The sequence below is a fragment of the Mytilus californianus genome, unplaced genomic scaffold (genome assembly GCF_021869535.1).
Source record: "Mytilus californianus isolate M0D057914Y unplaced genomic scaffold, xbMytCali1.0.p SCAF_6, whole genome shotgun sequence".
Taxonomy (NCBI): domain Eukaryota; kingdom Metazoa; phylum Mollusca; class Bivalvia; order Mytilida; family Mytilidae; genus Mytilus; species Mytilus californianus.
The window spans coordinates 69,176,937-69,202,301 of NW_026262712.1; the positions used below are offsets into that span (position 1 = coordinate 69,176,937).

The 25,365-nt window shown below is 32.4% G+C and overlaps 2 protein-coding genes across 2 annotated transcripts in view; both read right to left on the reverse strand.

Annotated features, from left to right (window-relative positions):
* Window positions 1-13,127, reverse strand: part of LOC127706480 (transient receptor potential channel-like) — a 52,677-nt gene extending 39,550 nt beyond the window's left edge. The window contains exons 1-4 of the mRNA XM_052211139.1: window positions 13,014-13,127; window positions 11,341-11,434; window positions 9,100-9,248; window positions 643-756 (exon numbers count right to left, since the gene is read on the reverse strand). Of these exons, the coding sequence (XP_052067099.1) occupies window positions 643-756; window positions 9,100-9,248; window positions 11,341-11,434; window positions 13,014-13,124 (468 nt within the window). The 5' untranslated portion in view covers window positions 13,125-13,127. The remainder of the gene's footprint in view (window positions 1-642; window positions 757-9,099; window positions 9,249-11,340; window positions 11,435-13,013) is intronic.
* A 1,523-nt stretch (window positions 13,128-14,650) lies between these two features.
* LOC127706587 (uncharacterized) overlaps window positions 14,651-25,365 on the reverse strand; it is a 32,767-nt gene continuing 22,052 nt past the window's right edge. Inside the window, exons 13-16 of the mRNA XM_052211244.1 lie at window positions 24,135-24,170; window positions 17,359-17,440; window positions 15,593-15,740; window positions 14,651-14,663 (exon numbers count right to left, since the gene is read on the reverse strand). Coding sequence (XP_052067204.1) covers window positions 14,651-14,663; window positions 15,593-15,740; window positions 17,359-17,440; window positions 24,135-24,170 — 279 coding nt within the window. The remainder of the gene's footprint in view (window positions 14,664-15,592; window positions 15,741-17,358; window positions 17,441-24,134; window positions 24,171-25,365) is intronic.

A 25,365-nucleotide genomic window follows, 5' to 3' on the forward strand; every position in this document is an offset into this window, starting at 1 on the left:
ACTAACATTGCATTTCAAAACTGATTGAACAAATTTTGGATTCCAATATATTTCAATTCTCTTATTGATGACCTGTTATCTTTTTAAAGCACGAAGAGTTATTTCTTTTCTCACGGTGAACGAAGTTTGAAACGAAAAGGTGATACGAAAAAAAAACAAAAAAATAATTCATTTGTCTGTCAAGAATCTGTATTTGATATTGCAACTGTTCCTTTAAATACAGCAATGACCTTGTAAAATCTAAAGAACAATACGCCATTTTTGTCATTGCTGTTTTTCTTGATCAAACGAAATACTTTTCTTCCATTGCAACGGATGCATGTCACTTCTTCAATTATATACAAACACCCCTAATTTTCTTCCGAATACCTGAATTTTGCAAATGTTATTACATTATGTTGCATACGAAGCCATGCTTATCAAATATAAAAATATAGTGTTAACAATATAAGAAATATGTTAAATAACTCGTAAGAAGTGAATATCGCTTAATGTTTACTCTCGTTATTTGATTAAAAACGCAATATGCTCTTTTTACTAAATATATGAAATTAAATGCCTCGAACTGGATCAAGCGGTTTCCTATTATCACTCATAACGAAACCTTTAATTATACAATTGATACAACAAATATGATATTACCTGTTTCCATATTTCTTTGAAGGTTTCCTTCGACAAGCAGAAATAAGTGTTATTTGTTAGAACGTGTCTTATGGTTTCTGTATTTTCACCAAGAAATGCGATCATATATACTTTCTAAAAATGGGAAAGAGTAATATCATAGCATACCTATACAATTCAAGAAGTATAATATGTATGAATATAAACATTAACATAAGTAAAAGTCCAACATTAATTAGATAAATAAAACTTGCACCCATTTAACCAAAGGTTTAATGGTCCGTGTATATTTGCGTACATTCGTTTTTCATTTTGAAATATCAAAAACAAAAAACAAAAAACGAGAGTGTTTTCATTTTTCGTTTTTGATTTCTCAAAAACCAAAACGTAAAACAAAAGTGTTTTCATTTTTCGTTTTTGATTTCTCAAAAACCAAAACGAAAAACAAAAGTGTTTTCATTTTTCGTTTTTGATTTCTCTAAAACCAAAACGGAAAACGAAAGAGTTTTCATTTTTTGTTTTTGATTTCTCTAAAACCAAAATGAAAATCTAAAGTGTTTCCGTTTTTCGTTTTTGATTTCACTAAACAAGAATTTTGTATTGAATTTTAATTATTTCTCGTTTTATAATGTACAATGTTTTCCTTTCTTGTTTCGAATTCACAGTCAATGATAGTAAATAATGCCAATGTGAACACCACGGTGTTCTTTCAACATAATGTAGACAAAATAGACCGCCTGACTTATGAATTGAAATACGCTGATAAATGAATCAAAACCTTTCAATTTACCTTGTTTATATCTTTAATAAAAAATAAATTATTATATTTAAATATTAAACGAATCATAAATTTAAATTGTACATTACAATATTATATAAAGATGGTACAAATAAATAGATTGATTACAACATCACATTAACAAGGGAGGTTACTACTTTTTAAAACTTATAAGAAAACTACCCCGGTCGTTAAAGTATACATGCACAGTCACTGTGGTTACCAGATCTTTACTCGAAGATAATGTCGACGGATGCAAAAGACTTTATCAATCTGAACAATAAGGGTGCGTGATCTTTACTTTTAAATTTAGAAAGGTTGATTTCAGATGATTAGAATTCATGACCAAGGTCCATTATACGAGCATTCAGGACGATAATGTGTTTTGCTTGATCAATTGATTGAAAAACAAATTTCCGCAATTTCACAATTCAAACCGGGATTAGCATTCAATCATTTTGCCATTCGGAGCCTACTCGGTATTAGTTTTGCTTATTTTTGAAAGTTATATGGTGACCTTAACTAGAGCCTGGGTGTGGATGGGGGTTTACGGAATAGAGAATATACGGCAAAAAATATGAATAATAGAGACAATGGACCAAGAAATAAAAAAAAAATAGAATAATGAGGTGTTAAAATATAAAGAGAACAGAATAATTGGCAAAAAGTATTAGGAAATAAAGAATAGAGAAAAATGACCTGAAACACTGATTAAAGAATAGAGAAAATTGGCATAGAATATCAAAGAATACAGAAATGAAGAACCCCGTATCCAGACCATCATCCTAGTTGCCTATTTTGTCTCCGGTAGATTGTTATTGGTTATCATACGTTTTTTTTTTATTTCTATGCCTATCAATTAAGACACGAGCTTTCATAATTTGCCAGCTTATTACATTATGAAAAAAGACTAAGCCGAACATCACTCTGGATGTTTACTCAAGTGGACCTCAACTACCTACCCTACCACACCATTACCGAAAAGTTAATACAAAAAATCTACGGCAATACTAGGTGCAAAGGGAAGTGGGTAGCTGAGGTCTACTGGAGAAAAAAATCCAGGGTGTTATTCGTCTTAGTTTTTTTTTAAGTAGGTCCAAAGTTGGGGTCCGCGGACACCCAACCCCACCCTTACCGAAAATTTAATAAAAAAAAATTCTAAGGAATACTTTTGTCCGCACTAAGACAAAGGGAAGCTTATTAGCTGAGGTCTACAGTAGAAAAAAACACAGGGTATTTTTCGGCTTAGTTTTTTTTCTAAAGTAGGTCCAAAGTTGAGGTCAGATACCCTACCCAACCCTTACCGAAAAGTTAACAAACACAAATTCTATGGCAATACTTTTTTCCGCACTAGGTGCAAACGTAAGCTAGAGACCTAGCGCCTACTTGATCAAAATTCCCAGTTTGGGTATAGCACGGATTATTTTTTAAAGCTAATAAATAATTTCCTTGCCCACCATACTTTGAGTACAAAAAATAGACCTTTTGTCCAATCATAAGTAAGCGAAATCAACTGTTTCAGAAGTAGAATGTTTTGTCAAAACAGTTTTGTGTGGCAAAAAAAAAGTTAAAGCACGAGTGCAACTTTTTTTTCTTCTAATGCAGAACAATTGTTACTTTTCATGAACTATTTGACAGGATGCCGATAATATGAAAAGCTATTTCACACAAAGGTGCAATTTTGCCAACATTTAAATAATAAGTACGTTTGAATTTTATGCAACATTTTGGTTTATATAAACATCTGAAAACTGGCTACTAGCGAAGTGGCTGCTAGCGAGTGGCTGCTTGCTTGAACCTGGTCTCACAAACTCCGCATTTTCATTCACGTCTTCACATTACAAATGACCCGTATTACGCCAAAAACTGGTTTTAGAATGAATTAGTTTATTTCCGATGCAAAGACCTTATAAGTGAATCAATATCAATATAAAAATATGTCATCTTTAATGATTCCTCATGGGGTTTTTGAATATGTGATTACTTGACCTTTTTTTTTGTGATTCTTTGATTACTAGACCAAATATTTCATGATTATTTGATTATCTAGGACTGTATTTTAGATTAACTGATTACCAAGTTTAAACAATAAATTTGTGTGTATAGCATACATATAAAATTTGGATTGAAAGACGTTATTTTTTTCGCCTCGCTCCGCTCGGTAAAATTGTTAAGAATTAAGTCCAAAGATTGAACGCGTTTGTCCAGTAATCTTATTAAAATTCATACAAAAAAGTCATATAAGTATAACGAAATCAGAGATATATCTTTTAATTAGATTGGTTCGTCTAATTTAGTATTTTTATCTGAAGTAAATTTACTAACTTCTTTAATAAAGGATTTGAACAAGAATGTGTCCGTAGTACATGAATGCCCCACTCGCACTATCATTTTCTATGTCCAGTGGACCGTAAATTTGGCATTAAAACTAGAAAGATCATAACATATGGAACATATGTACTGAGTTTCAAGTTGATTGGACTTCAACTTCATCAAAAACTACTTTGACCAAAAACATTAACCTGAACCGGAACAGACGGATGAACTGAAGAACAAACGGACTCACAGACCGAAAAACATAATGCCTATAAATGGGACATACATTCACAAAATGTGCTGAAATTGAATGAAGGTCTTGTAAATCTCAATTAGACCATAACAGGCATATTCAAATAAAGTTCCCTGAAGTCACAAACAACTTCCCTCACTTGTATACCTATTTCCACTACTTCTGCAATATTGTATTTATCAATAATAATATAAATAGAAATTGTATGCATGTGAATTAAAAACGATCAGGGTAAACTTATCAATCCTTTAAATAAACTTATTTTAAAAGGTTACCAATTGAACACTTTAAATAGATCTTTGAATATTGTTTTTATTGGTATAAATATTAATTTTGTTATCAGTAACTTAAAATTATACTACATATTATTGTTATACACATCAAGGTACTACAATCTGTTGATACCTATGATTTGGCATTGCACAAGGTCATGTCTTTCTCTGACTGTTAATGACGTCTTTACACTAAATCCATTGGATGTTGGATGTGTACTGATTAATATTTTAGTCTTAGATACATGATTTTTGTATTAGTTGTTATTGGCTTTATACTAGCTGTCAGTACTGCGATTACTCTCAGATCTGTACTTTGTGTCCTTTTTTGTTTGTTAAGGATGCAACGTCCGGTCTGTGCTTTTGTTAGATGTTTTTTTCTGTTTTGTATCGATCTGATATGTTAAGCCCTTTTCAACTGATATTTATAGTTTGTTCTTATGTTGTTCTGTAACAAAACTCGTCCCAGGTTAACGGGAGGGTTAAGCGCTCACTTGCATGTTTAACCCTGCCACATACTGTATGTGCATGTCCCAAGTTAGGAGCCTGTAGTTCAATGGTTGTCGTTTGTTGATGTCTGTCATATTTGTTTTTCGTTTTATTGTGTTATAAATTTGGCCGTTTTTTCTCAACTGAACTGTTTCATATTTTTCATGTCAGAGCCTTTCATAGCCGACTACACCCTACTGGTTTTTTTCTCATTGTTGAAGGTAGTACGGTTGCCTTTATATAATTGCTTACATCCACTTCATTTGAACTTTGGGAATAGTTGTCATATTGGCAATCATACCACATCTCCTTATTAAAATGTTGAGGGGGGAGTGGGGGGAGAGGGGGGGGGGTAAAATTTGTATTTCTTAGGAAAGTTCCAATGTTTTCCTCCCAGGTCACCCAGTTTTAATTGGATATTTTCTCATTTTGCTGTGCCCTTGGATTTGTGTTTAAGGCCAACCAGAGCTTACTGTCTGTTGGTGGGTAGTTGAAGACCATATGGTAAGCTCTAGGTGTCTGTTTGTGTATTGTATATGGTGATTTGGTGATGTCTTCATGCCATTGTCCCATTACTTTATATAGACGGCTTATCAGTCAACCATATCTATCAAAGACGACAAATGATGGCCAAAGCTCTCCTGGCCTTTTGTATAGTCAGACGAGAAATAAGATATAAACGGACTTGGCTTGGTATAAACATGTATAATTAGTAAATTCGTATAAATTCAAGTCAAATTAATATTTCAAAACAACATAAACATATAAAAGTGTAAAAAAAAAAAAATTTTAATCAAATCTTGAAAATATTATTGTGTTTGTGTGTGGCCATGGATAAAGGCATGTTTTTCAGTCTGGGTTAAAAAAAATATTGACTTCGGGTACAAATTCCTGCCCCACCCCAGAGAATCAAATGGTTGCTTCCTTGGGAACAATTGAGATTGAAGATGTTGAGAATGAATATCAGGTAATAATTTTATGTTCTGCGGCGACGTTAAAGGAACACCAATCAGTCAATCGATCTTTATGACTATGGCTTCAGTTGTGTAATATTCCTTGTTGTAAAAGTTCCTTTTCTGCTTTGTGAAGACTTATTAAAACTTGGAATAGATCTACGATGACTAATGAACGGTCGTGTATGGTTTGGCAATTTTACATGCCTACCGATAATAAAATTGACAATGGAAATGGGGAATATGTCAAAGAGACAATAACCCGACCATAGAGCAGACAACAGTCGATGTCCAGATATGATACGATGCTACTGGACATAGAAAAAACTGTCCTTTTTTCATGGAAAATTAAACTGTTACAGTATATTAAAGAATACAAAACTAGCTCTCTTTTCTGTAAATACAAATAAAAAGCTGACATGGGTGAGATTAAAGCTAGAAATCCCAATCTCCCAATTCACTTAAAAAGACCATATATAGATATAAGAAGATGTGGTATGAGTGCCAATGAGACATTTCTCCATCCAAGTCACAATTTGTAAAAGAAAAACCATTGTAGGTCAAAGTACGATCTTCAACACGGAGCCTTGGCTCACAAGGAACTGCAAGCTACAAAGGACCCCAAAATGACCAGTGCAAAACCATTCAAACGGGAAAACTATGCAACGGTATAATCTATATAATAAACAAGAAACGAGAACACTTATGAACCACATCAACAAACGGCAACTACTGAACATCAGGTTCCTGACTTAGAACGGGATCAAACAAATGCAGCGGGTTTAAACGTTTTAATAGGTACCAAATTCACTCTTTTCCGAAACAATAATGTAACATATGACCTTTAATACTGAAGGGCTAAACTTGCATTGAGCCGTGTTTAGGCCCTAAAATAGAAAATAAAGAGATGTGCATGGGGCAAAATCGCACACAATACATAGAAAAAATACAAATTATCAAGGAACAGGGCTTTTATTCCTGTTCTTCATCTTGAAAGTAGCTGGAGGGTCTTCAACGAGGAAAAGAACCATTCATACCCTGAAAACAACAGCCACACACTTGGCTATGTGGATTACAATGTTTTGCTTTATCCTACACCCTGGATTTTTTTCCAGAAGACCTCAGGTACCCAGCTTCCCTTTGCACCTAGTGCGGACAAAAGTATTGCCGTATATTTTTTTCGGTAATGGTGTGGTAGGGTGGGTAGCTGAGGTCTACTTGAGTAAAAATCCAGAGTGATGTTCGGCTTAGTCTTTTTTATAATGTAATAAGCTGGCAAATTATGAAAGCTCGTGTCTTAATTGATAGGCATAGAAATTAAAAGAAAACGTATGAAAACGAATAACATTTTACCGGAGACAAAATAACGTTGGTTTAGGCAACTAGTATGATGGTCTGGACGCGTATTTCTTCATTTCTGTATTCTTTGATATTCTATTCCATTTTTCTCTATTCTTTAATCAGTGTTTCAGGCCATTTTTCTCTATTCTTTATCATGTTTATATCTTTATACTTTTGCCAATTATTCTATTCTTTTTATATTTTAACACCTCATTATTCTATTTTTTTTTTATTTCTTGGTCCATTGTCTCTATTATTCATATTTTTTCCCCACTATTCTCTATTCCGTAAACCCCCATCCACACCCAGGCTCTAGTTAAGGTCACCATAAAGCTTTCAAAAATAAGCAAAACTAATACCGAGTAGGCTCCGAATGGCAAAATAATTGAATGTTAATCCCGGTTTGCATTGTGAAATTGCAGAAATTTGTTTTTCAATCAACTGATCAAGCAAAACACATTATAGTCCTGAATGTTCATATAATGGACTATGGTCATGAATTCTAAGCATCTGAGATCAACCTTTCTAAATTTAAAAGTAAAGATCACGCACCCTTATTGTTCAGATTGATAAAGTCTTTTGCATCCGTCGACATTATCTTCGATTAAAGATCTGATAACCACAGTGACTGTGCATGTATACTTTAACGTCCGGGGTAGTTTTCTTATAAGTTTTTAAAAGTAGTAACCTCCCTTGTTAATGTGATGTTGTAATCAATCTTTTTATTTGTACCATCTTTATATAATATTATATTGTACAATTTAAATTTATGATTCGTTCAATATTTTAATATAATAATTTATTTTTTATTAAAGATATAAACAAGGTAATTTGAAAGGCTTTGATTCATTTATCACCGTAGTTCAATTCATAAGTCAGGCGGTCTATTTTGTGTACATTATGTTGAAAGAACACCGGGGTGTTTACATTGGCATTATTTACTATCAACGACTGTGAAACAAGAAATGAAAAAATTGTACATTATTAAGCGAGAAACAATTAAAATTAAATACAAAATTCTTGTTTAGTGAAATCTTTTGATTTTCATTTTGGTTTTAGAGAAATCAAAAACAAAAAATGAAAACACTTTCGTTTTCCGTTTTGGTTTAAGAGAAATCAAAAACGAAAAATGAAAACACTTTTGTTTTTCGTTTTGGTTTTTGAGAAATCAAAAACGAAAATTAAAACACTCTCGTTTTTTGCTTTTTGTTTTTGATATTCCAAAATGAAAAACGAATGGACGCAAATATACACGGACCTTTAATGCCATCACTTTAGTATTTTAAACTGTCAAGCATATATATGTAGAATCTATATTGTGCATCAAGATATAATGACTTCTATTCTTTCTTTATATAAAAGTCTCAACATGTGATCTGTGTTGATTATACCTAGGTCACAAAAATACTAAGAAAAGAGACGATTTTATAACCAATTTGAAAGGTCTTGGCTTATTACGTTAATTCCATGATTTTAATAACAAATACATCAAGTAAACAAAATTTAAAGGAAAGAACATAGGTGATACGTTTCCCTGACTTGTAGTTTGTGATCCGGGTTTGTTTCAATTAAATTAATTTATGACTATAAAACAGCGATATACTACTATAATTGCCATTATGTGGGAAATCAGGACTTTAATAAAACGAAAGAGCACGATAACTTGTTTCCAAGTCAGTTGTCAAAGCTTGAGAAAATAGTTTAAATACAATCAAAAGGCAGAGAGAGAGAGATATAGCTCATTGTTGTCTGCTCGTTATGAAACCTGGCAAAAACATGTTAAAGCAGTATTTTGAATGTTGTACGGAAGCGTTTAAGAGCGACACAATTTGTTTATTACATGTAAACTTTCCCGTGAACCTTTCCGAGAGAGAGCTATATTAGCTGCAGGATAATTTAAATAATTTTAATCGGCCTATGCGGTACAGTTTCATGTAAATCTTGGAGTGTGATTAACCCATCTGCAGTAGGTTGTACAATTTTCGTCAGGTTTAATAATAAGGTTAGTTTCATATGACTGAAGGCTGATTTTGAATCTAGCATATCCTTATTTCAAGTCCAATTGTTATTACGTACTTGCAGTCGATTGTTTTCGTCTTCGTCCTTTTTGCCCTTTCGTTCATCTGCAGTATTTATTCTGTAACCAGCAAAAAGTTCTTCTCTTGTTAGACCATCAATGTTTGCAACGTACTTCGAAATGTATTCGCCTCCATTACTTGAGTCATCTTTAACAAGAAACAACACATATATACATATAAATATTAATCAAATCAGCGATAACAATATAAATATGTTTCAGTAATTTTAAAAATTTAGGCATTTTGTAAAATGACTAAAAATACCTAGTCATTTTGTAAAATGAATGACATTTTAAAACAAAATTCAACAAATTGCCTGTTCAGTTTTAGGCAATTTGTAGAAAAGGGATATTGTTGAGATGCATATGATAAACAGTGGACAAAAGACATCATTTTACAAAGATTATATTAAATGGTTCGGTCGAATTAATTTATTTTTCAAAAACCAACTGGTAAAGTTTGTATGTCATACGATATATATAAAAAAAGTAGATGTGGTATGATAACCAATGAGACAACTCTCCACAATAGACAAAAATGACACAGAAATTAACAACTATAGGTCATCGTACGGTCTTCAACAATGAGCAAAGCCCCTACCGCATAGTCATCTATAAAAGGCCCCGAAATGATAATGTAAAACAATTCAAACGAGAAAACGAACGTTTAATGTTCTTTTAAGTTTGCACTGGCTCAGTATTTTTAGATAGTAAATCTATGATAATTTTGTCAAAATGGCAGAAGGATAAAGTGTTCTTTCAATAGAACAACATTTACAAACTTTTAAAAAAAAATCAAGATTCAAAACAGTGAAGTGAAACATATGAAGCAGTGAAAAAGAAGTTTGTTTTTTAATTGACTGATTGCTGTGTGTTTGCATTCAGTAGCAAATATATCATGCATTTCTAAGACGAGAACAATTTGCTTATAATTCATATGGGTAATTTCTGTAGTCGATTAACCTAAATACCAGTAGGATTTCGACTGCCACTTGAAATTATGGTATTTTGTACGGCGACAGAAAATTAACTATGCAGAACGGTCATAGAGTTCTTAACGTGCATAAAGAGTTGCACTTTACTAACATGCGGCAATATACTAGTATTTAATGTCCCAATTCAGAACGAATTCGAATTTATACATCTTCATCCAAACAAATTCCTCTCTATAGCATGGGTTTTACCATATAAGGCCGTGTGTGGTTGTGATACAAGGATATGAGTATTTTCATCTTTACTGCCTCAAAGAAATTCCTAGGTCTTTCCAATCTCAGGAATTAATGAGACAGTAGTTAAATGAGGTTAACATCTCAAAAAGAGACAAAATAATGGTGCATTGACAGTGTATGCGTCTTCTGTCATGGGCAGATCTGCTTCAGCAATAATCCAAAAGATACATGTCAAATTACTCATGATAATATATTTCGAACTTTTGGGAACATATGAAAATGAAAATATACATGTGTGATGTGTGTGCTAATTGTGAAACCCAATGTTGTCGAACGTTAAGTGTGTTATCAGTTACGATAATGAAAGCGATAAATTTGTCATGATTCAAGTTTCTCCAATTGGGTCAAAGTGCTACAACTAGATTTGACAAACAAACAATGTATATGCAAAATATCAGGAAAATGTTGCGTAACAGTTCTGTCATCCAACTTGTTTATAATCATGTTTTTGGAAAATATCACAATTTTTCTACATGCAATCATATTTTTACTGCTACAAATCGACAAAGCTAAACAGGTGAAATACTTTGAAAAAAAAAATGAAACAGTCAATAAAATAATATCTTCATTCGTGTATTCTTAATTAACACTGTTAGTGTGGTTCTTATTTAGTTTGAGTATGGCTAAAACGCGACAGCTTGATCATAAAGACTTGTTGAACTAGGTAATAGTCAATTGGCTTCATGCATTTACTGTTAAAATTTCACCTCAATTATTTATATTGATTTGCAATTTAAATAAAATTATAAGAGGAGTGTGTGTAGAAAAGCGTCTAAAACTTGGAAGATTGAAAATGTTTAATGACGACTGTGTGTATTATGTGATAACAACATTATTAGTTGAAAATTATGTATAACTTAAGAAAACGACTCCTTTAATTGTTTTGATCAAAAATATGGAGGAAGTCAGTCAGAAAAATATGTTTCTCTAACCTTAACTTCAAATCAAAGTTTCTTGCATTTAAATTGATAGAATGATAGTTTAAATGGTAATTTAAAGACCAATATTTACCTTTTTCTTCCAATGACCATGCTCTTATAATTCCATCTGTTATTCTTTCCCATAGATTGTAATGTGCATCTACTCTTACGGCAAATATTGTAATCTGAAAACATTGGTTATAGTGTGAATAATCTTGCACATATGCATAAACATACTGTAGAATCCCAATTCAAATAGTGACGTGGATGTATATGGTATCATTTTTGTTATCAAGCAACTGCAAATATGTATTCATATAAATATATGAATAAGATAACGTCAAACGTTAGCCAAATTGTTAACAATTGCCCTATATCTACAAGGATCACCAGTCTTTCAACTTCCACTTGATACATTAAAAACTTAAATCTATTCTAAATAAATATATATTCACATCAATGAGTAGGAGCTATTTAGTTGTAAGTATGCACTAATTTCCAGTATGTTTATTTTTTTACCGGGCCTGCTTTGGTGGTGATGCATCTTACAGAGTCTATTCGAATAATTTTGCAAGGTATTCCGCTCAAAATGGTGATAGGGGCCGTTTTAATTGCATGTATATGAGCATGACGTTTGTCTCGTGCTGAAGGCCTTGCATTTAAAATGAAGAACAGTTATTAAAGCGCTGTTCGTTTGCTTTTTGTGCTTTTTTTGTTATGAAAGTATTGAAGATGGAGACACCCTTTCTTCTGTTTCTCTATTTGTTTTACTGTATTTTAACTCATGTGTTATTGTTCAAATAATAATTTCGGTTTTGTTTTTGCAATGTAAATATTTAAAGCACGTTTCATGGTTAAACATCCAAAATGTCTCTTTGATTTTCACCTTATGATTAAAATGAAACATATGAAACATTTTGATAACACTAAATTGTGTTAATCGTGACATTTTTACAAATACATTGAACTTAAAACCAACTATTTTTACTTATTAAATGAAAGGAATTTGTTATACATATAATCAAAATTAAGAATTGAAATGGTAAATGTCTCAAAGAGACAACAACCCGACCAAAGACCAAAAAACCTAACCGAAGTAAGACATCGAAAAATCCTGCACCCGAAGCCATGTTTCGGCTGGCCCCTAAACAAACATGTGTGCTAGTTTATTAATAATGGAGGTCATACTTAACTCCAAAACATCTAATTGAACTAAGATAAATCATACAAGACTAACAAAAGCTAGAGGCTCACGACTTGTGACAGTCTCAAAAATGCGGCGGGGTTAAACATGTTTTGTGAGATTTCATTCCTCAATCTATACTTCTAGCCAATGCAGAAAAAGCAAACACACAGCAATACGTACAGTTAAACTCAGAATTATGAGTCCGATGTCAGAATATGTACCAAAAGAAATTAGGCAAAATAATAATATTACATAAATTAACAAAAGATTACTAGCAGTTACTGAGATTCCAGTTGCAGACCTCAATTAAACTGATTGCGTGTTTATTATTCTCTATCTCTGATTTATGACGTGTTTGCTATCTTATAGAAGATTGTAAAATGTATAGGTTAAAACTGTGTTATGAAAGCACAGTATAACAAAACGACAACTAAACACCTCAAAACATTTTAGGATAAACTAGTTTAGAAACGTTAACTTGTTCGATAGAAGAACAATGCCGAGTTAAACTAAATATCATATTTTTACTTCATTACACTTGTACTAGACTTCTTTCTGTTTTTTAAAGGAATATATACCATCCAGTCCTTTTCGGTAATTCTTTTGACTTTTTTCTCTATTTTCGTGAAATAGTCGTGTGTGAAACGTCGGTTAAACATTATTGGTAATTCTCTCTTCAGTTTATGCATACTAAAACTGAGAATAAAAAGTATATGTTTAAATAAATCAAGGTCAACAAAATTCATCATGCATTGGAAATCAGTTTAAAAGGGAAACCCAATGACCCTATGGATATATTACCATAAAGAAAAACGAGTATGCTTCACAGCTATTAATAAACGACAACATATAAATAAAGAGAAGATGGCATTGCAGCTTTTCCAATAGTGAATAGCCCTATTTTGACTAAGTATTGATACGGTCATTTTTTGTAGATTAATTGCAATTGAAATGTTGAAATGTTAGAAACATTATTTTTTTTTTAATGCTTTCGATTTAATCTTTCTAATGGTTTGACACTGATTAGTCGTCTAGTGGGTTTAATTATTACCCTGCTGTCTTTGGGTAATTACACGATCTTTACAAAAGTGAGAGTGTTCAACATAGGGTGCATCTTAATTTAAAAATGACTACACAATCAATCTAACAATGAAACAAACGACAAAGGACCGCATTTGATTTGACACCAGCGAATGCGTGTTAAGACGTAATAATCTGTCGGACAAGAAGGCGTGACCTTGTACAATGTCAAAATACAAGACAAGGCGGGATAATGGATTATTTATGTTATAGCATATTTAACTCAATTGAATACATGTTTAGTTTTGTTTTGAACGAAAATCAGCAGACATTGTCCAAAAAGTCAATTTTAAATGGTCTTAGTAAAGTATCAAATATATTAATATTTAAAATAACGTTATACAAAGGACTATACAATCACCTCTTAATTTACTAGCTCCATCAACAACAATACTGCAAACACTAGACTATGATATGTTTGCAGTAAGATTCACAGCGGTAGGTTATAATGTCCACGCCAAATACTACATGTGTTTTTAACAAATAGGCCAAGAGCATAACTATAACATGTATCTGTTCAATAAATCTATACACAATGAACACTGTAAGATTTTCATAAAGGTTGCATACACGACAAAGGTCTAAAAGTCTGAAAAGACCAATCGTTTCCTGAATTTTCCTGAATTTTTACTTGACATTCTCTGTTTGTGACAAAGTCTAAATTTGTCGTAGATAAGTACCTCGATTCTAGACATTGCTCTCGATTCTCTAGGTCATTACTTGATTTTATTCGACTTCACAGTCTTTCTATAGTCTAAAACTTTCTCGACAGTCTGTAAAGTTTTTGTTTAGTTTCGACCAACTCACGACTGTCTTAGAATTCCTTTTGATAAGTCTTGACATATTATTGACACATATTTGACGGTCTTAATGATGTCTTAATATGTCTCAACACTATCTCAACAAAATAAATTTCGTCATTCCTGTCAGTGTGAATACTTTATCATGATATATTCTACTTATTTCTTTTACCGCTAAAACAAACTTAGAAGAATATGAAGAATTAGGATACAATAATACATTGCAAATCATAAAACACCTTTTTGGTACAATAGATGCTTATTCATCTTTAGAATTGAATATTATGCTTGACAAATAAAAAATCTACAATATAGACTATTTCAATCATTTAGGATTATTCATAATATCTAAAAATCAAAATTTATAATTATTTCAATTGGTTTGCATTATAATATTCACACTTGTATTTATAAATATTTTCCTAATACTCTTTTTAGTATTGATAAAAATATTTACAAACTCATATTTTTTTATTATGAAAATATTTACATACCTACATTTTTAATTATAACAATAATTAAATACCTACAATTTTAATTAAAAAAATATTTACGTACCCATATTTATATAAATATTTACAGATTGCATTTCTGTTAATATAGATAATGCAATTTCCCATAGGAACTCCCTCTTTAGGGCTAAAACTGTGCCTCTTTTACTATGAAGGTTTGTAAAAAATTAAATCCTAGAATGGAATGTTGATATGCAATACTTTTTTATTCAAAGATCAAATCATAGGGCTGTGAGACATATTTTCAAGATTTATATTCCCAGAATTTTGCAGAATTTAAATTAAAATTCTGCACTGCTCCTCCCTTCAATTTATGTCTTAATAAGAATTCAATTTCACCGCCTAGCATGTGCATTTGTATGTTGGTCATGATTTGTAAAGCTAAAAACTGCCAAGGAAATTCAAGACACAATTCAATGCATACTGAGAAAAATAATAACTTCGAGTACCTGTCGTGCAATTTCAAACAGTATTCAAAAGTCGAGAATTTGTCAAAAAATTTAAAACCTTATTCAGAATATCAAGAATATGTAGAGTAAATTCCATACAATAAACCTCATAATTTGTCAAGAAAGAGTAAGACATACGTAATACTTTTTGATAATGTCGAGTTTATTGTTCATGCAAATCAAGACAAAAATTGGTCTTTTCAGACTTGTTGATATTTGAAATTGTTGAAGTACTTCTAAATTGACCTCATTAAACCATCTTTATTGACTTATTTTAAATTTATACTCGGCTAATAACTTTTGTTATATAAAATACCTTTCTAAACATGAAGCAATAAGGTCAGCAGCTCCACCAGTTCCTTTCACAACCACTACTGACATATTGTTGTATATGGCTTTCTTCACATGCTTAAGTGTGTCAAAATCACCATTTACAACCAATAAAACTACTGGAACTCGAATTGCTGAGTAAAAATCGATGCATGTAAGTACATATAATAGTTCTTACTTTGGCACAAATTATTGAATGAGAGGCCGGGTAGTCAAGTTGGTTACTTTTTCCTTATTATTTATTCGTTACTTATACCGTATTTCTAATTCGTTACCTATTCGTTACGTATTCCTCATTCCTAATTCGTTACCTATTCGTTACTTATTCCTTATTCCTTATCTATTCCTTATTCCTAACTCCTTACTTATTCATTATTCCTTATCTATTCCTTCTTCTTAATTCGTTACTTATTCGATTTTTGTATGTCACCATTTTCCTTGCTTTACTTTCTTATCTCTGGTTACACTTTCCGGTTTGTGGAGGTGAAACTACAATGTTAGAGCGAAGGTACCCGGGTTTTGCGCACGACTGATAAGTAAAAAGTAAAATCACAAAAATTCTTAACTCCGATGAAAATTCAAAACGGAGAGTTCCTAATCAAATGGCAAAATCAAATGCTTAAACACATCAAACGAATGGATAACAACTGTCATATTCCTGACTTGATACAGGCATCGTTCTTTGTTCGCCTTTAATACGTTTGTAATACGTTGCACCTTTCATCAAATTATTTCTATTTTTTTCTTGTCTCTGGTGTTTGCCATGGGTTCTTAGATGTGAAATAATCCTATAAACCCGTATGTATTTGTTTCAGCACTCGACTGATACCCTGTAACTTATTCATTCCTTAATCACTTGAAATACGTGTGTTTTACGTTGCACCTTTCAATTTTGTTCTTGTTTCTGGTGTTAGCAATGGGTTCTTAGATGTGAAATAACCATTTCAGCGCATATGTACCCGTGTAAGCGCTCGAAGTATATCCTGTTATATTCATTGTATTATAAATGAACAGTCTAGTGTTCATTAGTAAGAAGTATGATAGGAAATTTTATAATGGTATAGAAATATTTCTTCACGATGTTGTGTTGCTGTCATCGAGAACCTTTGTTAATTATATATGACTTGTTTAATATGATGGTACCTTTTTTAATCGGCTCAGACATTGTTATTTCTTTTAACATATAATTGCTAGTACTGCAGCAAAACCAACGACAGATTAATATGAGATTTAGAAAAGTTTTCATGAACCTCAATATAATGATGGGGATTTTTTTGGGCAGCTATTTAAGGGATAATGTATCACATGTATGACATAATACATAAATTATCAACTAATCAGCGCTATTGTTATGAAATCGATTTGATATAACAAAAAAGTTGAAATGTACATTCAGGCCAGGCGGAACTTCATCAAATTATATCGCAGAAGCTAAAATGAACCAGTTGTCTGGTTGGTTTATTTTGCAATCTGAAGATATGCAAATGAAAGTAGAACTAGAGATTATGCCCGACATATGGCACCGATCGTATTGCTCATTCAAGTACAAACCCGTTGACAACCAATTACTTGATAGCACTAATTCTTTTTTTAAACTTTAATTCTATCAACAAAGGGCTGTCATTTGTATTTGTTGTTACATCATCATTAATTGTAGACGTTTGACAACTGCATGTTCATTCATTTTTAATCATACTAAGTACTTTTTTATATGGCTGTAAACTTGTTTAGTGTATACAAAAATGATCTTACTTGAACAAATGCTGGATTCCTTTTTACCATCTTCAAACGATACCTGTCCTTTAGAGTTGATAAACTTTTCGATATCGAATAACTGAAAGACAGTTTAAAATTTAATCAAACAAAATATATTCTTTACAGTCTTGAAGCTGTCTTGTATGGTATTGCTTTTAAATCCAATAATTCAAATAAGCTGCATTTGTTTACGAAAATAAAGTATGGTTAAACTCATAAAGTTGATTAAGGTCAGTGTTGAATTTTTTTTTCTAATTGTCAGAATAATATATCATGGAACTGTTAACAGTTCTTGAAAAGTTACTTTGCAGAACAGCCTACACCTGTGCGTTCATGAAAATGTCGACCACGACTGTCTAAAACAAACTAAGAAAACAAGATTTATTGTTCAAAGTATAAATTTTGTACTCCAAGTACAGAGTAAAGGTGTATGAAACAGAGCTGAGATCTACAATGAAACAGCCAGAATAAGTTTTATGTTTGAACTATCTAATCAGTTCTATGAAAGAGCCGGTATTAAAGTTAATGTTCAAAGAAAATGTATCCTTAGAGTGTTTGGGATAAAGAAATATGGTCTAAAAAAGAAGAAAAAATGATCCGCTCTTTGAACGTTAATATAACCCTTGCAGCAAATTTTCGCGGGGTTCTTGATTAGCCTGTTGCAATAAAGGCCAGTCAATCCTTATCTCTCATCCTTAACATACATTAAATATTTTTCACAGCTTTTTTTTGGCGTTATGCAGACAACAAATAATTAATCAATCAACCTTACAAAGAAATTTTTGCAATACTTTATCACGGCATATGGTTATATGGTATGATGTATTACAGTGTATTTTTGCACCTTTTTCCAAACCAGTTTACGTAATTCATGTCTGCGTGATACTCAAACAACCAGTATACAGTAAGTTTACATTTCATTTTTTTTTAATCAGCATTGCATATGTAATGTGATCAAGCCTCACATGTAGATGTTGATGATTTGCAGTTTTTACATGTACGTACACATTTGAAATTAATTGATAAGACAAAAATAGAAAAGACGATATTATGGGGCGCTGACCAAATTTTGAAATAAAAAAAGATAGAGTTGCATAGACAAGTTTAAATTTGAAAACTTTGTAGATTTAATAAAAGCAAAATAAATACATAGATTAATTATTTGTTCGCTGGCAAAAACAAACACCTCAACTCCATTATTGTATATATAGCACATAATAATATATGTGTATGTGGATAATTACTGAACACTGTTGTATATGCGCTTTTCGTATGTTTGTGCGAATGATATTGTTATAACATGTATAAATACGTGTGTTGTCACACCTATATGTATGTTTATCTCTGTTCTATTGCAAAAGGGTTTATGAGAATAAAGACTTCTTATACGTTCAGGTATTTCACATCCAATTTTTTATGGAAATATTCTTTATAAAGCACAAAAATGTCAGTATTCACCTCTGAAGCTAACAAAACCTTTAAATAGACTTATTAAGAAGGGATATAGTTACGATACTGTTGTCAGGTCATTAAAGATTGCATATTTTGGCGTTAATATTGATTCACTTATAGGGTCTTTGCATCGGCACTAGACACATTTATTTAAAAACCAGTTGTTGGCATGACACGGGTTATGTTCTTCTCATATATGTTATGATGGTATGATACTAAACCCCTAACGGGAAGGATTGTGCCTGATATTCATATGATGAAGACATAATCTTTCAATCAGTTTAATTGAAGTCTGGAGCTGGCATGTCAGTTAACTGCTAGTAGTCTGTTGTTATTTATGTATTATTGTCATTTTGTTTATTTTCTTTGGTTACATCTTCTGACATCAGACTCGGACTTCTCTTGAACTGAATTTTAATGTGCGTATTGTTATGCGTTTACTTTTCTACATTGGCTAGAGGTATAGGGGGAGGGTTGAGATCTCATAAACATGTTTAACCCCGCCGCATTTTTGCGCCTGTCCCAAGTCAGGAGCCTCTAGCCTTTGTTAGTCTTGTATTATTTTTAATTTTAGTTTCTTGTGTACAATTTGGAGTTGAGTATGGCGTTCATTATCACTGAACTAGTATATATATTTGTTTAGGGGCCAGCTGAAGGACGCCTCCGGGTGCGGGAATTTCTCGCTGCATTGAAGACCTGTTAAGGACCTCCTGCTGTTGTCTGTTCTATGGTCGGGTTGTTGTCTCTTTGACACATTCCCCATTTCCATTCTCAATTTTATTACTATTACTTCATATCAAGTTAAAACGAAGTCAACAACTAAATCGTAACATTTGATCAGCTTACAAAGGGTTCAATATAAAAATAAAACAACATGTGGTATGATTGCTATAAGACAACTCCCGACAAGATACAACTAGATGTATCGAAATGACACGAATGGCCCCGTCTCAAAAAGTTGAAAAATCTGCAATTTCAACAACACATGTTGACACAAACATGATGGTAGTCTCACATATCAAAAATCAGCTCAAAATCTGAAGGCGTATAGAAAAAAAGTCCGTATAACTGTGATTTTCAACAATTTTCAAAGTCGTAAACCCTTTATTTCGGCCAAAATTAGCGGATCGGAACAAAACTTAAACTTGATCTGTAACTCATCATGGTTAACTCACATAGCAAAAATCAGCCCAATATCTGAAGGGGTTTAGACAAAAAGTCGGTATAATTGTAATTTTCAACAATTTATCGAAGTCCATAGCCCGTAATTTCGGCCACAATTAGCGGAGCGGAACAAAACTTAAACTAGATCTGTAACTTATCATGGTTAACTCACATACTAAAAATCAGCCCAATATCTGAAGGCGTTTAGAAAAAAGTCCGTATAATGGTTTGTTGCAGAATGACGGATTGACGGAATGACGGAATGACAGAATGACAGAATGACGGATTGACGGACAAGGATAAAACAATATGGCACCTTCAACTTTGTTGCGGGGTCATAAAAATGACCGGAGCGCATGTTTTCTCATATCTTTACAAAATATTTTTTTTCTAGATTGGGTCAAAAGCTGATATTAGACAAAGTGTCTTTGTGTTAATTAATGTAAGTTTAATATGAATGCATTCATTGATAGTATCAAGTCACAACTGTTCTGCATAATTTGTCTTATTCAGTACTATAATCATGTTAGAATGTTTGTTTTCTTTTTATTTCAATACAGGTGAGAAAAATGTCCGATTGGCCGGATAATGATTTTTTGCATTTGATATTCGGTCATTTTGTCCGTTAACCTATCAAACGAGTAACCGTTGACAATAAAAATTATTAGGGCAAGAATTATTAAAGGGGCATTGGCTATCAAATTCATGTCCCCCGATTTGACTCAAATTCTCATATTTAATTTTTAGCATACTAAAACGTATATCCAAATTATAAAAAAGTATCAACATTTTACAAGGCATTGGCTCGATAATATGTTTCATCATTGCGTGTGTATTATTGTCTAGACGCAATCTAATTAACGATCTAGTTGACGTCCGAAAACTGCCGATGGTCATATAAGCAATATAAACATACATATAGATATAAAGAGATAGCGGACTCGTGCAGTTTGATTTTTCTAGGTCTGGTTAATGTCATATTACATGTTAAAATTACATGTTAATCATCGTTTTTACCTGTATAAGAATGAGTTTTTGAGGATCGCATCATTCGATCAAATGATTTACCTCTGTTTCACTTTCAATGGGGACATTCGTTTTCTTTTAACAACTGAACAAGGATAATTCATGCGTAATCCATCTCTGGCTAAATGTTTGCATTTAAGGTCACATGAATACGGATTCAATGAGGTCGAATTATTCACTTGCAAGTAAATAACTCATCATCGATGTTTCTTAGCTTATTTTGACATAATTGAACCATACTGGCTGTTAAAAAAGGAATTTTTATTTCACAATTCACTTTCATTAATGATTGAACAAAACAATCTTATTTCTCTTTTTGTTATATATCTTGTAGCTAGTGCCCCTGTAAATTTAATGTCTGTGATATATGTTTTAATTCTGATATGACGTAAATATCATGATAAAATATTACTCAAAAAGTTGATTATTTGTATCGAATAAAACTTAATCAAAGGGATATAAACCTCCTTTAATTTGAGTGTTTATTATCAAATATACTAAGAAAACAACAACTTATACAAGTTAAAACTCTCTTTGGGATGTTACGAATTGTTACAGGCGTAACTGTGATTTTCACAGTGACTCTCAGAAATATTTTTATTCCAAATATATCCTGATGTTATATCTTATTTTCATACCAGGGTTAGGCTGGTTTTATCATTCTTATGTTATTATTGTGTTTTAATGTCATTATTCAAATTTTGGCTCATGCATGAATTCAGGACATGTCATATAGTTTTGAAGAAAAAAATCAAATAAAGATTAGAAAGGATAGATATTATAAAAACCGTTTTAGTCTGAATCTGTTCAGTTCAGAATTGTCAAAACTGTTGTAGGGTAGCAATATGTCTGTCAGAAACTGTTCTGGGTGTACCATTAGAAATTTTCAAGAACTGTTCAACTGCTACCTCTTGACAGATTCCAAAAGTAAATAATGATCCAGACTTTATGTCAAATCTATTTTAGTAAGATTATAAATACCAGGATTAAATTTTGTATTTACGCAAGACAAATACGAAAATGTCTGTATCAGGTCTGGAATATGACAGTTGTTATCCATTTGTTTGATGTATTTCAGCTTTTGATTTTGCCATTTGCTCAGGGACTTTTCGATTAGAATTTTCGCTATTTTTGTTATTCTACTTTTGTATATGTCAAACAAAGTATAACATGTACAAATTGGTCTTCGGCTTGTCCGCAGACATTTAAAAAAACACGAAATAAAAAACCCTCAAAAAATACTTTTTCACTAAAAGAGAGATGAACGATATCAGAGGGACATTCAAACTCATTAATCGAAAATAAAATTACAGCTCCATGGCTAAAAAAGAACAGTAGTACACAAAATACAATATCGAAAAATAAAGACCAAGCAACACATCCCCATCAAAATTTGGAAAAGGGGGGGGTGATCTCAGGTGCTCCGGAAAGTGCAGGAGAACCTGTCTCTCATGTGGCACCCGTCGTGTTGCTCATGTTTGTTCAAACCCGGTAATAAGTCTTATTCGGCAGGTCACATTCGTAAAAGGGAACGAAATTTTAGTTACGACATAAGGAACATATCCACTATCATCTGTGAAACGGATATTCCATAACGGTCAAACAACTCGTTATTAGATGAAGTCCGTACAATTTACGAAGGGATGATTTCAGCTTCAACATATGGAACTGTTGCTTTAATAACTTCATTGTGAGCAGCAACACTCTATCAAGGAAATTATGATAGGAAATACAAGCCTGTGACTATCATATCAAAGGGGAGATATATACTCAGTATGCAATCGCTGCTTGAATGTTGCTACATGGAAATGGGAAGATGAAATCATCTCTAGTGTCGTAAAGTTATTCAACCGACCCTCATTGTCCAATTTTAGATAAAATTCAAGATATTAGGCAGACTTAACTGTATCTGTTGTATCCTTTATTTCTTGTTCGATGGGATAGATGCGTTTAACATAGTCATCAAATATTAAATTATTTAATGAGAGAACATCATCTTAGTAGCGGAGACAAAAGTTAAAGGAAACTGCTAACTTCTTTTCTTTCTGTTTATTTGTAAAACAGCTTAACTTGATGCCCCCAAAAAAATGAATCGACAGTATCCACTTTTTAAACATACATACATTTATATAAATTTCAGTGATCTTGACATTACGGCCACCGAGTACAATTCAAGGTCTGTTCTGTATATTTGTTATGATATTGACAGTGATCAATGTATTAAAGATAGGAATATGAAAAATGTGACGACACTATTTCTTTTTATCAATGTCCCAATCTTCAGTAGATCCACAGACTCAACCGTATTGAATGTTGTTTATATATCTAAATTAAATCTTTACTGTGTCTGTTCATTGTTTACCGACTATAATTATCAGTACAATGAGTGTCAATTCAAACTGAAAAAATCAAACGGTAGACTTTACAAAACAACAGAACCAAAAGAAAAACCTGCCATTTTCCTGATCTGGTTTTATAGTTAGTAAAAGCTCTCACTGGTATAAAAGAGAGGCGAAAGATACCAGAGGGACAATCAAACTCATAGATCGAAAATAAACTGACAACGTCATGGCTAAAAAAGAAAAAGACAAATAGACAAATAGTAGTAAAAAAGACACCAAATAGAAAACTAAAGACCTAGCAATACGAACCCCATCAAAAAGGGGGGTGATCTCAGTGCTCCGTAAGGGTAAGCAGATCCGGCTCCACAAGTCGCACTTGTCATGTTGCTCATGTTATTGGAAACCCGGTAAAAAGTATAATTCGGTAGGTCACATTCGTGAGAAGGGAACGGGATTCTAGTTACGTATACGACATAAAGAACATATCCGATATCATCTGTGAAACGTATATTCCATAACGGTCAACCAACTCGTGATGGCGACCGTAAAATTTTGGAAGGCATGTCTGACAGTTGTTTATAGTTCTTGTCTGTTGTAATTTTGATTATTGGGATCCAAAAAAGCAAAATGTGTAAATAGACATCACGTACATTACAATTGACTAAACAATATATGATCTGCATGTTTTCTTATGATTTTAGTCCATTTTGTTCGGTCGACATTGTTTACAAGAACCGATATAAGAAAATGATATCATAAATTTTGTTTTTATTGAACAACAAAGCTTACATTTAGTTTCGTTCCACCTGTATGATGCTCTTCGTCCTGGATAAGAGAAATATAATAGTTATTTAAACAGTAAATGCTTCTGTCCGAAGTAACATTGAATATTTTCCAAACAGAAACGACACAACACCACAATTTGTGAGTCATGTCCAAATTTAATCTCATGGTTATAAGAACTGAACGATATTGGTCAAGGTATGTAGTAAAGTTTGTAAAACTGTATTTTATACGACGCGGAACAATTCCTCTAACTATGTAAATTTCATGCAAAGTCTGAACCCAATATTTTCGGGGGTGTTTAGTATGACAACACATTAAAAGTTACATATTTCAAATTATTCACTACTAACGAACCAAAATGAAATGGAAAATGGCAAAAAGGATATGTGTAAAAGAGACAACAACCCGACCAAAAAGCGGAAAACAGCCGAAGGCTACACATGGGTCTTCAATACAGCCAGAAAATTGAGCACTCAGAGGCGTGCTTCAGCTAGAACCTAAACAAAAATATGTAGTGGTTCAGTGATAATGGACGTCATACTAAACTCCAAAATATTAAAATCTTACAAGACTAACAAAGGCAAAAGGCACTTGGCTTAGGACTGGCGCAAACATGCGGCGGGGTTAAACATGTTTTTGAGATCTCAGCCTCCCCCTTTACCTCTAGCCAATGTAGAAAAAAACAAATACACAACAATACGCACAGTAAAACTCATTTTAAAAGAAGTCCGAGCCCGATGTGGGAATAGATAACAAAAGAAACTAAACAAAATGACAATGATACATAAATTAATGAAGGACTATTAGCAGCTACTGACATTCCAACTCCAGATCTCAATTAAACTGATTGAAAGATTATGTCTTCATCAAATGAATATTAAGTACAATCCCTCCCGTTAGGGGCTAGTATCACACCAGTATAAAATATATGAGAAGAACATAACCCGTATCATACAAACAACTGGTTTTAGAACTAATGTCACATTGTTTATATCCGATGAAAGACCCTATAAGTGAATCAATATTTAAGCCAAACTATGCCATCTTTAATGACCTGACAACAGTATCGTAACCTATATCCCTTCTAATAAGTCTGTTTGGAGGTTTTATTAGCTTTTTAGGTGAATGCCTACATTTTTTGTGTTTTGTAAAGAATATTACCATAAAGGATTGGATGTGAAATACCTGAACGTATAATATGTATGCATGTTGATTTATATTTACGAATAATGTC